The 14,420-nt window shown below is 49.6% G+C and overlaps 1 protein-coding gene across 1 annotated transcript; it reads right to left on the reverse strand.

Annotated features, from left to right (window-relative positions):
- Nucleotides 1-4,712: 4,712 nt before the first annotated feature.
- Nucleotides 4,713-14,162, reverse strand: LOC121834774 (eukaryotic translation initiation factor 3 subunit A-like). Its single transcript, XM_042288547.1, is given in 3 exon segments — nucleotides 4,713-5,250; nucleotides 5,252-6,510; nucleotides 14,124-14,162. Coding segments are annotated over 3 exon segments (1,374 nt in total). The 3' UTR covers nucleotides 4,713-5,174.
- Between the last annotated feature and the right edge of the window lie 258 nt (nucleotides 14,163-14,420).

The raw sequence follows: 14,420 nt of genomic DNA on the forward strand, positions 1-14,420 counted from the left end.
TCAAACAGTTCAAACACGCCGCTCCGGCAACCTGAGAACCGTTGAAAACAGCAAGGCCAGGGTGGCGCCAGTGGGCAAGTCAGTCATGATGTAGGATGGTCGAGAAATAAACCAGTTAGCTGAGTTTGAGACGTCCCTTTTTGTGTCTGATCCTTCTATTAAAAAGTTTCCAATTTCTTCGACCACAGTCTCAGGTATTATATGACATGATTATCATCATCATCACTACCATCCGAACGGATTCCCTACGAGCGGTTTTTCCCTACGCTGGCGTTGTCCCCAGATCTAGGCACGGGCAGATCTCTGGATAGGCGCTCGCCTGAAGCGACGCCTCTCATCGCCGCATCGCAGCTGAGCGAAATTCAATGAGATATGTTGCGCTACAGCGACAGCATGGGACTAGTCCCATACGCCGGTATGCCTGTTGGGAAGTGCAGCGAGTCTTGTCACCACCCCGTCATTGTTGGCAGAAGGGCCGGCCCGTGTCAGTCGTTTGCAAAGCGACGTAGATGGCGTTTTTCGCGGCCTCGGAGATGCAGGAGCGAGCCGACGTTAAAAAAGATACGTTTGAACTACGAGTGTCAGCAAGAGCCACGTAAATACCTGTTTACACTCGGAGCGGACGCGCGCGCTTGATGGAAGTCTTGTATTCGCGCTGTTGGTAAGCGCTTCGGGACCGTTCTTTTACGATTGCAACTCGATACTGACGCGACACTCGGCAAAGAAAGGTTGGACCGGGGTCGACAGTGACGCGCAGTCTGTCAGAATAAAAATGGCATACCAATAACAAAGTGCACATACCGTGTTACGAAGGCAATCCATACGGCGTTTATTTCAGCTCTATATCACACAAAACAAGAAGATAGAATCGACGAGAGTCCCTTTTCGACGAGTGTTCGTCAACACTGCCTCGGAAAACAAGGGGAAGAGATTACCTCCTCACCTCTTAATCTAGAATTGAGGTCAGTGATCAAACTATAATACGGGAAGGGTCCACAAGGGTCGCGCGGGCATATTCCATTTAGCACGCCAGCCGGTCGTAGGCAGACGGTCTTGCGACGAAGCAACGCAGCGCCGAGTCGGAATGCCTGCTAGGCCTATACGCTTCGTCGGAGTCGGTGAATCCAGCGTTCTTGTTCGTCGTGGTCTGTTTTAAGTACTGTTTTCTTGCTGCTTGAAGTCGGCACGCGCGGGAAGAACACGTAGAAAAATAAACGTTCAGTCAGTCAGAGTTTTGAGAGGAAGGAAAACAAAGAAAATAAATGTTCGTCGGTCGCCGTCACCCAAGTAACTGGCGGCCCTGGCCCTGCCCTACTGCGCACGCGCAGTAGTTGCTTCGTTTACCACACGATAGATGGCGCTTGGCTCTCAGCATTATCAAATTTGGCAATTTTCGCCACACATCTCTAATTATGCTACAAAATGTGGATCTGAATATTATTTAACAAAACTTTTAGGAAACATTCGCCGGCTATTTATTGTTTACGATCGCGGTGCTGGTGAGGTAGGCTCTTACCCAATAGGCGATGTGGATTCGGCTGACGTGCACCGATTCTGCGTATGCATCGTAGTGAACAGGCGAAGGAAGGAAGGCGCAAAAGAGTCCAGTTTTCTTTTAAAAGTTCTATAGCAAATAATTTTTTTGGGCTCCCTATTTTTGTGTTTTTGTGTTTCTTTTCACACCTTTTACGACGTGCGGTGGATGAAACTCGATTTTAAAATCATTTCATGGTCCCTTTAAACTACTCGTTTTTTGCATCTTGAATAGCACTTTTGTAAACTGCACTGGCGTTGTGATAAGATTCCCGGTGGCACCGGTTACAGGTACTGGAAGATTTAGCGGCACGAAACAATATCTTTTTCTTGTTCGATAGCCTTCTCAGTGATGGGTTATACCATGGTGATTGATGGTGAGACGTTACAGATCGCAGTGGAATATACTTGTCGGTGAGAACGGCGACTTGACCCTTAAACATATTCCAGTTCTGTTCAACGGAACGCTCGCAGCAGTTAACAAAATAGTGATCAACGAACTGACTCAGGGCATCGTTTATAGCGTCCTAATGAGCTTTTCGGTAGTCTTGAATAAGTTTTATCTGTTTGCTACTATTACACTTTGGTATGCTTAGAGAGATAAGTAACGAGCAGTGATCACTTAGTCCTGGTCGGCGAGATATTAGGGATACAAGGTCAGGTGTGGAGGTTAGAACAAGGTCAAGAACATTTGCTGACGTGGCTGCAAATCTTGTGGGTTCTGTAAATAGCTGCGATAAGTTAAAATCGGAACACATGTTCAAGAAATCAAAACACTCCGACGAAGCTGGATTAGGAAACGGGCTCTCGTGTGATCAACAGATGTTTGGGTAATTAAAATCACCTAAAAGAACTTCACTTCAAGTAGATTGCACCCAGTGTACTTCCTACTTTACTTAAAGTATATCACGTCTCATTTAATTAGTACTTTACTTGAAGTACCTTTTAGATGTACTTTACCCAAAACTGGAGCAGCTCTACTGCAAGATTAGCCAACGGGAGAAAGGCGTGCTGAAGCGTAAGCGTCAATGTCTCTCACGTCCATGGAGCAGCGATACAGCCAGGCAGAAAAGGAAGCATTGGCTGCGACGTTGGGTGTGGAACGCTTCGACCAGTTCGTGGGAGGCATCAAGTTCGAAAGAGAGAGACCGACAACCGTCCACTTCTCGCGCTCTTGTGTGAGGGACCGTTCCTCCTAAGCACCCCAAGGTCATCTTTGTTTCATGAAAATATTGATATGCACCGACTAAAAGTTTAGTATTTGATGACATAAGAAATAGTGGGTCAACAAACCCTGGCAGCACAGATGTCCCATACACATCCACAGAACGTCCCGGGAACGTCAGGACATCCTGAGGATATCCGGAGGACCATGTGTGCGCGTTCTGCGTGCCGCCTCCACAAAAAACGTAGATCCGGACTCGCGAATATCAGCATCTGATTCGCATCCCGTAGCCCCTGGCATCCGTATCCAATCCGTAGTATATCTGATCTATTTTTATCCGCCAGTTTACTGCGGACACACATGTATACACGTTACCCAAAAAAGTAACTAAATACCGTAACTCGTTATCGATTCTCAAAAGAAACGAGTTATGTTAAAAGTAACGAGTTACTTTTCACGTCACTTTGACGACACAACTGTTTTTGTTTCATGGTTTATTACTCTCATACTGCATAGTAGTTGTTTTTCGAGTTGCCCATCTGCCTTTGTCGCAATAGTTACTCGTTACTCGGCCTTAAAAGTATAAATACGTTACTCGGTACCGAAATAGTAACTAGTTAGAAGTAACTTGTTATTGTAACGCGTGACGTACATGCCTGACTGCGGATATCCGCGGATGAGCTGACATCTGCAGCATAAAGGCCGGTTCTCCCATGCAGCGAAGCGCTGCTCTCGTGTCGTCAGCTACTTATCGTCTGCCACGAGCAACAGTTTTGACGGTGCGATACCAAGCTGGTGAACGCTCCCGTCAGAGCGCTAAAGAAAAAGGCATAGACAAATAACACATTGCACAATTTTTTTTTTTCTTCTTACGGATAAGGCGACTGCGTGCAGCGCGTGCACCTTTCCCAGTATTTTTCTTGATGCTAGTGTTCGAGGCGGGGTTTAGGCCGCACGTCCGGAAGCTTCCTGGCTCGAGACGACGTCCATTCCCCGAAGTGAAGAACCCAGGGGTCCAGTGGAGGTGGGAGAATTGGTAACGTAACGAACGGTTTAATTACATGGTTGCGATACAGTCGTCAAAACAGAGAGAACAACGGAGCAGCCTCGCGCTCCGCCTTATATAGGGTCCGTTTCTCCCTCACTCTCCGCCAGGGCAGCCAGTGCGATGCAGGAACCCGCCGTCAAGTGCGACGCAGAAAAGTCCGCCGTCCAGTGCGACGTAGCCAAAGTTCTCCGCAGTTAGGCCATGCCTCTCTCCCTTTTCCGAGCGCACCAACCACCACGCACACACACACACGTCCCGCCAACGTCACGGGCGCGTTGAGACTTGTTGCCGCAGGCCCCGTCACGCAGGCGACGGTCCCAGACTCGTCGGGACTCGTTTCGCGCAGGCCCCGACAAGCGGGCGACGGTCCCGGACTCGTCTTGACTCGTTTCCGCAGCGTTGAAACGCGGAAGAAGGTCGCCGAAGGTTCCATTCTTAACAGCCCCTCCGGGGCCAGGGAAACCTCGAATGGCCGGTGGTACTATCGCTGGCCTGAAGAGGTGGGCTTGGAGTAGGCCTTGAGAAGATGCTGCAAGCACTAAGCAAACTCCCAAACCTCTCACAACGGAGGCATGAGCGGAACCGTCCCCCACAACACCACGCCACTCCGCAGTCAAACGCTCGGAATCCGCCAGAGACCCGCCAGAGACCCGCCAGACTGGATTACGGATTACCAAAATTTGCCAAAACAATGCAATTTAAAACCTTAGGACAATTTCGGGTATCGAGACCCGCTGTCGCCAAAGCAAAACTCATTTTTCCAAAGAGGTCACTATGAACAAAATACAAAAAGACAAAACTTCGCAATTTGTGAGGTCATTTTGGGGTTTTAACGAAGTGTCCCCACTTTGATCCTCATTCCCGTGGATGACGAAAACCTCTGAGATCATCCCTACTCTTTTTGGTGATATCAGAAAAATCTGCTCAACCCATTGGCATTGCTGTTAAATTTGCCTTTCCTCTTTCTTACGCTGAAGTCATAGTGATCGATTTTCACGTGATTTCTAGACGTGAAAATGCGGTCCTTATAGCGCCGATAAAACAATCCGCCTTTTTCATGCCCTGTCACATTGGTCCTGGCAATCTCCTGAGCTGTACCGCGAAACCCTGACACACTAGGGTCGCTCTTCTGCTCGACTGTCAAAGACACTCTGTCTACTCGTAACAGACGACCAAAGTTACGTGACGCCGGAGCTACGAGAGATCCTTTGATGATCCCGTCTTCCTCCGCCTTTTTCGCCGGCGCGTTGGGACGGCGTACGCTTTCTAGTGCTACGAGGTCGGGCTGTTCTACAACCCGGACCCCCTCATCCCGTTTCTCGGCCTCCAACTCCGGGAGTGCTTGCTCCCCGTCAGCTGCCTTTCGCTCTGGATCACTCGTTAACAAAGGGGCGAGCTGACGCGATTTGGACCTCGTACGTGACTGAACTAGTCCTCCTCCCAGTTGTTGACCCCTTTCGCGCAGCAGGAAATCTGACCGGTTAGAAAACAAATAGGGATACTCCAACGGGACTGTTTGCGAGACAGCCGCCTCTGTCACTAGCTCTCCGAACGGGCCAGTTATCCTTACTCTCGCCATAGGCAGACAGACACTGTGCTTCTCGAGCAGCTGCTTGATCCAAACTACCTTTCCAGTAAAGTCGGATGGCGTTACATACGACGGATGAACAACGTCCATCGTCGCTGCACTGTCACGAAGCACCCTGCACGGCTTTCCGTTTACTTGGAGCTCGTGAAGATATGGACGAAGAAGCTTCAGGTCCTTGTCACTACCGCTCACGTACGAGAACACAACCCGCGGTTTGTTACACCTGGCCGCTGTGTGTCCCGGCTCCTGACAGTTGTAGCACAGGAACGGCTTCCTTGCCTCGGACTGCCCTTTTTGGCTTTTCCGTGCCTCGTCTTCGTTCGAGGGATCTCCGTTCGAGGGATCTCCGCTCTTTTCTGGGACCTTTTGTCCTGTTTCTGGCTTCTCGTGCCTTTTTTCTCGCGAGCCGTTTCCCTGTCGGAAGGGCTTGTGCTGATCGCTCCGGCCGGGTTCGCTGTCCTCTCCGCTCAGCTTTCTACGCGTTGCGTACTCTTCGGCTAGCTCAGCAGCCCTTTCGACAGAGTCGACTCCCACCCTATCCTGCACCCAGAGCTTGACTGACTGCGGAATGCCACGAAAGAACTGTTCGAGGCACACACACTCGACTACCTTGTCGCGGCTTTCGTACACTTCCTCGCTCTTCAACCATTCTATCAAGTTGGTTTTAAGCGCGTACGCGAATTCCGAGTAGCCCTCGCTGCTCTTTTTGGATGCGTTTCTAAACCTTTGACGGAACGCCTCGGCAGAAAGGCGATACCGCTTCAAAAGGCTCGACTTCACCTTGTCGTAGTCGTCCGCGTCTATAGTACTAAGGCGCGCGACAACCTCTGCAGCCTCACAGGGCAACAAAGTCAAAAGCCGTTGCGGCCACGTTTCTGGGGCGAAGCTCAACTTCTCACATGTCCTCTCAAAGTTAACTAAGAATAGGCCCACGTCTTCCCCAACTTTAAACGGCTGCAGGAGCTTCTTCATTTGATACGACTCGGCCTCACTTGCTCGTACCGGAGCCCCAACTCTACTGTTCTGCGAGTTTAATCGCTGTTGTTCAATTTCGAGCTCTAGCCTTTTTAGCGCTCGTTCCTCTGCCGCTGCAGCCTGCGCTCGTTCCTCTCTCGCTGCAGCCTGTTCTCGTTCCTCTTTCGCTGCAGCCTGCGCTCGTTCCTCTCTCGCTGCAGCCTGTTCTCGTTCCTCTTTCGCTGCAGCCTGCGCTCGTTCCTCTCTTGCTGCAGCCTGCTCCTGCTCTCGTTCCTCTTTCGCTGCAGCCTGCTCCTGTTCTCGTTCCTCTTTTGCTGCAGCCTCACTTTTAGCGTTCTGAAGTAATTCCCACGCAATTTTAATATCCTCTGCTTCCGCGCTCTCTGAAATTGCTTTACTGATCTCAGATTTCTTCATCTTTTGCTCCACCTCCACACCAAATTCTTCACATAAACAGAGTAAATCTGTTCTCAGTAACCTCATTAGATCCATGATCGCTGCTCTTTAGCTTTGGCTTTGCTATAAAACTTGTCGCGAGGTTGTACACAAACCTAGCGCACGAGTCAAACACTAAGGATTCCCAGCAGTTCAAAATTAATTACCCATAATCTGAAGCCTGGCGAATCTCAAAGCAAAGTCCAAACGCTCACCCACAGATGTAGCACGATGTCGCATGGTCCGATCCCAACTGCTGCCAACCAGTTGTTCGAGGCGGGGTTTAGGCCGCACGTCCGGAAGCTTCCTGGCTCGAGACGACGTCCATTCCCCGAAGTGAAGAACCCAGGGGTTCAGTGGAGGTGGGAGACTTGGTAACGTAACGAACGGTTTAATTACATGGTTGCGATACAGTCGTCAAAACAGAGAGAACAACGGAGCAGCCTCGCGCTCCGCCTTATATAGGGTCCGTTTCTCCCTCACTCTCCGCCAGGGCAGCCAGTGCGATGCAGGAACCCGCCGTCAAGTGCGACGCAGAAAAGTCCGCCGTCCAGTGCGACGTAGCCAAAGTTCTCCGCAGTTAGGCCATGCCTCTCTCCCTTTTCCGAGCGCACCAACCACCACGCACACACACACACGTCCCGCCAACGTCACGGGCGCGTTGAGACTTGTTGCCGCAGGCCCCGTCACGCAGGCGACGGTCCCAGACTCGTCGGGACTCGTTTCGCGCAGGCCCCGACAAGCGGGCGACGGTCCCGGACTCGTCTTGACTCGTTTCCGCAGCGTTGAAACGCGGAAGAAGGTCGCCGAAGGTTCCATTCTTAACACTAGTAAAGATTCTTCCTTCCAGGAGCGATGGTGGTTTTCCCGGTACCCCGTCGTGTCCCTCGGGTTTCGATGGGGCCGGGTGACCGTGTCATGTGATGATGTGGACATCTGCCGTTGTCGCCAGTCAGGAGCCGGAGGACTCGATGGAGGGTTTTTCGATAGATATATTTTCTGCTGCTGCCGCTCGCTGCAGCCCGACGTCGACACAAGCGTTTCGGCGCCAAATCCGTTGCCGCGCACGGGAAGTTCTCTGCCCCGCAAGACAAAAGTACGCGGAGCCTTCGGGACCGCGGGAGATAACAGGGAGTTTTCGTACATCGCTTTTGCCGTCCCGCAAGCCGCAACACCCTTCGCAGCCCGCTACGATACCCGGAACTAAGGTGACCACCTTCCCGCTAGCGTAATGCGGGACACGCTGACCTTGGTGTGTGTGTGTGTGTGTGTGTGTGTGGGAGGGGGGGGGGGGGGGGGGTAAGGGAAGACCGGCTGTGGCAACTGCAAAAAAGAACTTAGTGCGCCGTCGGGCTGAAGGAAATTTACCATGCTGCCTTTTAACCCGAGACTGGAGCTGGTGGAGGAAAATTGTTTTTCGCCTTCTGGCCCAGTCTCAGGTTAAAAAAAACATAATTGAAAAAAATGTCACGAAATGCGCATTTTTGATATCCTGTCTTGTCGGAAAGCATATTATACAGCTGCAAATTGTAATAATTGCGGCAATTAAGCTCAAATAATTTTCACTACAAGTTGTCTGAGTTGAAAACATAAAATCGACTGCAACATAACTCAATGCTTCAAAAGGATAGAAGAAGCAGTAAATTTTTTATGGCTGCTCGTTTCCTTTCGATTCGTATTTTTACCAACATGCTCCTACGCAAAATTCGAATTTTATGTTGTTTTTGATCGTTGTGAGTTGCCGTCTTCTTGCCTTTCTTTACTAAAAAAGAAAAACAAAAAAGCTTTCCACAGCAAACTTTTCGCATTGACGCAGCACGATTTGAAATTAATTAAAATAATGTATTTTCAACTTTTGGTGAGCAATTGTCCCTTGCAATGTTTTGCCACCAAGGGAAAAGAGGCACGAAGGCGCATGCGCAGCGACAGATCTCCTGCAAGAACGACAGTCGCTTCCCACGATGCTTGGATAGAAAATGGTGTACCATCGGGATTCCCATATTCACCAGCCATCTCCGCGCTTCTCTGTGCCCAGTTGTTCGGCAGCGCCATAAGCTGCGTAGTGAGTTTTATGACAATGTGAAATGCGGGACATTTTGAAGATTTGAGAATTTCTCGCGGGACGCGGGACACGAGCCCTCATCGCGGGACAGTCCCGCGAGTCGCGGGACGGGTGGTCACCCTACCCGGAACTCTACAGTCAGGGCCATGGGCGCGCAGGCGCAGTAGCGGCTTCTTCGTTGCGGAGGGCTTAGAAACGCGGTCGTCGAAAACTACGCGCGCGGGCTCGTTCTATCTTCTCCAAAAAAGGCACGCCGACATTCCGATTCCGAAGGGCGGCCGGACCTCCCTCTCTCTTCCGGGGTCGCCGACATGGCCTTGACAAAGTCATTTCCACAAGTACCCCGGCGGCAAGGGCGACCACCCGCTCCCGCCTTGGGAACGAAGTTTACTTCCCACGCCGGGAAATCTGCTTCCACTTTCGGGAGCTGGCCGCCGCTTGCCGCCAAAGGGAAAAACCTGAGGCATCGGGCGCCTCCGAAGGACGCTCCTTCGGCCATCCCTACAATGGCTACGTTTACATGGATGCGACAGCAGCGCATCGGATCCAGTTAGCAAATCGGATCCACTTGAACCACTACGTTTACATGGATTCGGATCGACCAGCAGCGGCACCTGGTGTCGGAGGTCACAACGCAAACCTCGCGACCTTCAGATTGTTTCCGAGGTGTCCGGTTTGCCTAGCGGCAGGCAAAGCAAAGCTCCCGTAATCCCTCGCTCGAGCACTCGATCCGATCCGATTCGGATTGACCATCTCAAACCACCCCGTCCCAGCGGATCGGATCGGATCCGATCTGATCCGATCCGATCCGAGCTGTTTACATGGACCGATTCGATTCGTTAACTGGAATGCCTCTGTAATTTTATAATTTGGCAGGTTTGGGCGTCTGGCAAGAGAACGAGCCTGCAGAAGCTCCGCTTCCAGCACGCGCACGGCAACTTCCCTCGCGCTTTGCCCGGGCGTGCTCACGAAACCCCGAAGTGTTAGGTGGAAAGCTCGCGCTAGGGGCAGAGCCTTCGATACTCTTAACTTGTTTCCAACTGTACATGGCTTGCATCGAGATCGCATCAGCCCGGATTGCATGGCCTTACAGCCGAGTGCGTAGCTTCTGCGGCATATATACATTTAATGCCACCAATTTTTTTTTTGTTTTTACACAAGAACAAGCAGGAATAGGCTAATAGTCACTTGCAAGGTGCAATGACATCACAAGCAAACCATGCATGGGCCACACTGCAAAGTTTTTGTCACCAATGCGGGTTCCCATGTTGGCTTCATCATCACCACTTTCAGTGGTTTGTCATTTTATTAAAACACGGGAAAGTCTCTGGCCGGTATAATGGCAGCACTAATTTGGGGCATGCCGAAAGAATCCATGAAAGCATTCACTGGCCGTCATAGCTGTGATCATTACTGGTGATCACGTGCCGACAGTAAAATTTCATAAGATTCCTTTTGTACCCTAAAAATTGTTGGGTCAGGGAGGCGATAAGCTGCTTTCCACACAGCTCATGCCGATGACCACATGCGACTAAATGCAATAGCCGAGTGCGGCGTTCACAACTCGTACCATGAGCCGTGAATCTTTGCACTTGTGGGGCACACAGCTAATGCTTGGGGCTTTGTCCCATGAATGCACACTGCCTAAATGCTCATTCGCACAGTTGCATTCAACTACACGTTGGGACGAGATAATGACAGCGAGTCACCGGCACATCCCTACCTCGTATGTCGCGTGCAAAGCTACTCCCTGAATAGGTTGTCAACTGGCATACAAAGAACAGACATCCCAGGGACTCCCAGAAGTAGTTCAGGGCAAGTCTTCACAGCATGGACAAACGGTACTGTGCGGGCGCATTATAAGTCATTAACTACGCCACAGTGTTCACACAATAATCAAAGACAAAGACATAAGCATTTTACTAAATGGAAAGATACTTTTATTTTTCGATAACTACATTGTACTTACAACAACTTGCTATGTGAAAGTTACTATGTGAGAGTTACTTGCTATGCGAGAGTTACTATGCGAGAGTTACAACAACTTTTTTTTTTCTTTCTCGTCTTATCCACCTTCTTATTCAAGACTGCCAAAAATATGGATCTGTCATATCTTCCAACAATGATAGTTCGCTTGTGTGTGTCGGTAGTCCCTGTAAATCTTGGCTCACATTAGACTCACAATGAGGGAGGACGAGGAGGAGCAAAGAATAGAAATGAAAGTGTGGGAGGCATTGTGGGATGTAAAAGTATGAGAACAAAAAAATGCATGTGCAGTACCAAGTTCTGTCAATGCCAGTTTCGTCGTCATATACACAAGTGTTCCTCGTGGCAACACAAAGTGGACCTTTCCAAAAACGAAAGCAGAAAAATGCACTAACACTTTGATCCGAAGGGGTGGCGCGCGAAAGAACCCAATGTCAAAAGCCCCGTGGCAAACGCTCCAGTCTCTTTGCCCAGCTTTCAAAAGCCCATGACGCGAATCTCCCATGTCGGGTGGCCGGGTCCTCAGTGCGAGGGCGGAGCATTTTGCTTTTAACTAAGAGACAGTAAATGTGCACGCGAGATTGTGCAACAACCATGTCGTACCCGGGACTCAAGGAAGGAATAATTGGATAAAGCTTCCTGTTCCTCAAGCGTACGCTCAAAACTGTTAACCCTCAGCTCATGGTGCCATACTTATTACATATACACCACCAAACACCACTTCCATTCTTACGTCGTTCTAAAAATATTTGTATCCATCTAGGTAGATGAAGTCTACGATTCTATGTCTGAGCATACCTCTATGAAAGCAGGGTGCATCGATGGTTATGCAGATTTATGCAATTGGCCACTTGTACTACGGCATTGTAAGTTTTTCTGTGGTTCAAGTTAATCTTATTTTGTTGTTTCCTTCACTTAAAAGAGCCTTTGACGACCATCAACGGATCAGGTAAAGACACAAAACAATGCTGGCTGAAGTGCCCAGAGGGTGGGACTGGGGCAGTGAGGACGGGGCTTTTGGCACGGGTGGAATACGGGACGAGGTGATTAATTGCGGGGTTTTCGAAACATGGGGTATTCCCCGATTCCCTAAATGGGCTGTCGAATAGCTCGGGACCACAAAGAACAACAGGAAGGCGTGACGTAAAAAGACACGACGCCTCACGGGCACACATAAGTAAAGAGATGGACATGCAAGGAATCCATCGATCGCGGCGGACCTTTCTCGGGTCTATTGGTGCAGGACTGGTGAATTTTTTATGGTGCTTTTACATCCCTTCCATAAAAATTACACGCACGTTCATTCGACGGGACACTATGAAATGCGGTAGCTTTACAGGAACGCAGTTAGGGGAAACAATCAGAAAAGGAAGTGGTACGGTGATGAAAATGTGATAACATGCCATGCACACATTGAAGATGATGTCAAAGGCGGTGTCTAGGACTACAGTAGGCTCGCGATAATTCAAACTCGGACATTTCGTACTCCCGGTTAATTCAAACAGATCTAAAAATTTTGGTTGTCCCGCTATGTTTTTAATGCATTTATAAGCCGCTTAATTCGAACGGCGTTTTCGCTTAATTCATACTCTTTTGTTCTCGCGGCCCCGTTGAGTGCGCTTCTTTCCGAGCACCGGTGCACCGCAGAGAAGCAATACACGCGGAGCTTGTTTTCGCGAGTGTTGCTTCTACGCAGTGCACCGGTGCTCGGAAAGAAGCGCACTCAACGGGGCTCAAGCAGGCACATATTAGCGGAAAACGGCATTCACATTATGTGCTTCAAGACTGGCAATGATGACCAAGACGACATCGAGGATGAGGAACTGCTCACCGGCATCATGCCTTCTGTCCTTGAAGCACATAATATGAACGCGGAGCTGGCGGAATATGCTATAGTCAGTTACAGGTTAAGAAGGTAGCGGCAAATGCTCCTCAAAGGGAATCGGATATCCCTCCGCCACCTCCGCATCCAATAGCGTCCCACCGTTTCCGTGACGTCGCGGCCAACGCGTGAGGAGGGTCTTGCCTTTCTGTACATATTTGCTTTATCTTTCGACTTTGACTTAGCATTGTGGAAGCCACGAGAGGGAGATTAGAGTTCTCCCCCACCGACGGAAACAAATACGACTTTCGGGGATTAGCTTCCCCCCCGATGGATACAAAGGCTGCTTTCAGGGGCTCGGTTCCCTCTCCGATGAATACAAAGGTCGCTTTCTTAAAAAGTGGGATCGGAGACAAGTGGGAATCCATTGAAGCGGAACAAGGAGCGTTTCCAGTGAACTCTTCTTTCGACTGCGGAGAGATTTGAAACGGGCGCATCACACTTGTGGGAGGAGCTTCTCCTACCTTCTTGACTTGTAACCGACTATAGTCTTGACGACGATGTGTGTTTGTCGTGATGACTCACTAGAGGACATAAGGAAGTAATGCCAGCACTGTGCAGCAGTGAGAGTAAAGATGATGATGAAGAAAGGGATGGCCCACTACCAACTGTCATAGCCGCAGAGGCCTTTGAGCACATCGCTCAGCTCCGGAAGTTTGTCTGCAAAGGGAGAGTTCCGTAAAGCACTACTTGCGCTGGCTGGTATTGAAAATTTTGTTTTGAGATCCCATGTACTGACTAAACAGTCCACAATCGACAACTTTTTTGCCGGATAAATAAACTTGTCACAGCTCTTTCACCAATCTGTTATGCCTGTACTTGCTTATAATTAGGCCTATGTAGAGGAAACTGGCAAAAATCTGCTTTGCATGTGTAGCTACCCATGTAACAAATCATAATGTTGCCTGGTATAATTTTTAGATGAATTTTTGACAATTCATACTTCTGGTAATTCAAACTAAAATCTGTGACTTCCTGGAGTTTGAATTAATGAGAGTCTACTGTATGTTGAGGACCTCTAGGACAATCTCAAGAACGCGGTCTAGGACAACCTCAAGGACTTCAAGAAAGACGTCTAGGGCGACCTCTAGGATGATGTCAAGGACTGCAAGTCACGTCCATTTCAGCTACTGGCGCTGACGCAACCTTGATTACTCGACCTCGCACATTAGCCACGGGCATTACTTGACCTTGATTACGCGACCTTGAGGACATGATCTTGAGTGCGGGTGGGTCTATAAAGGTACCGCTTTAAAAAAGAAAAAAAAATGTTACCACGTTGACACAATGGCATGGCAAACCCCTCTCTTTTCACAAAGAGGTGCCCTACGACAACGACGCATGGCGCAGGAGTAGGATTTGTGCACCCACAAATGCACACAATCACTGCACAAAATAAAACTTTGTACAGATTGGCTATAACCTTCTCAATTTTTTTTCCCCTCTCACCAGCAGCCCTCTTCCCCCCTTCGTGCATTTGAAAAGCATGGTGGCGACGCGAAGCTCGTTCACGAGACTGGCCGGCGCCAAGCTTGCAAAAAAAGCGAAATCAAAACGTGAATGTCGAAAACGTGACAACAAGAAACACACCACCACCACCACCACCCCCATTGTTTTTTTGTTTTGTTTTTTCCGAGACGTCGAAGGTGGTGTGCTCGATTTCGAGGGTGCAAGCAATGCGAGCGGCTGACGAATGGTTGCACACCGCACGACAGTGGCAAGGCGGGGTTGGCAGTGAAGCATAAA

The sequence above is a fragment of the Ixodes scapularis genome, unplaced genomic scaffold (genome assembly GCF_016920785.2).
Source record: "Ixodes scapularis isolate PalLabHiFi unplaced genomic scaffold, ASM1692078v2 PGA_scaffold10__122_contigs__length_95168666, whole genome shotgun sequence".
In the NCBI taxonomy this organism is placed as follows: domain Eukaryota; kingdom Metazoa; phylum Arthropoda; class Arachnida; order Ixodida; family Ixodidae; genus Ixodes; species Ixodes scapularis.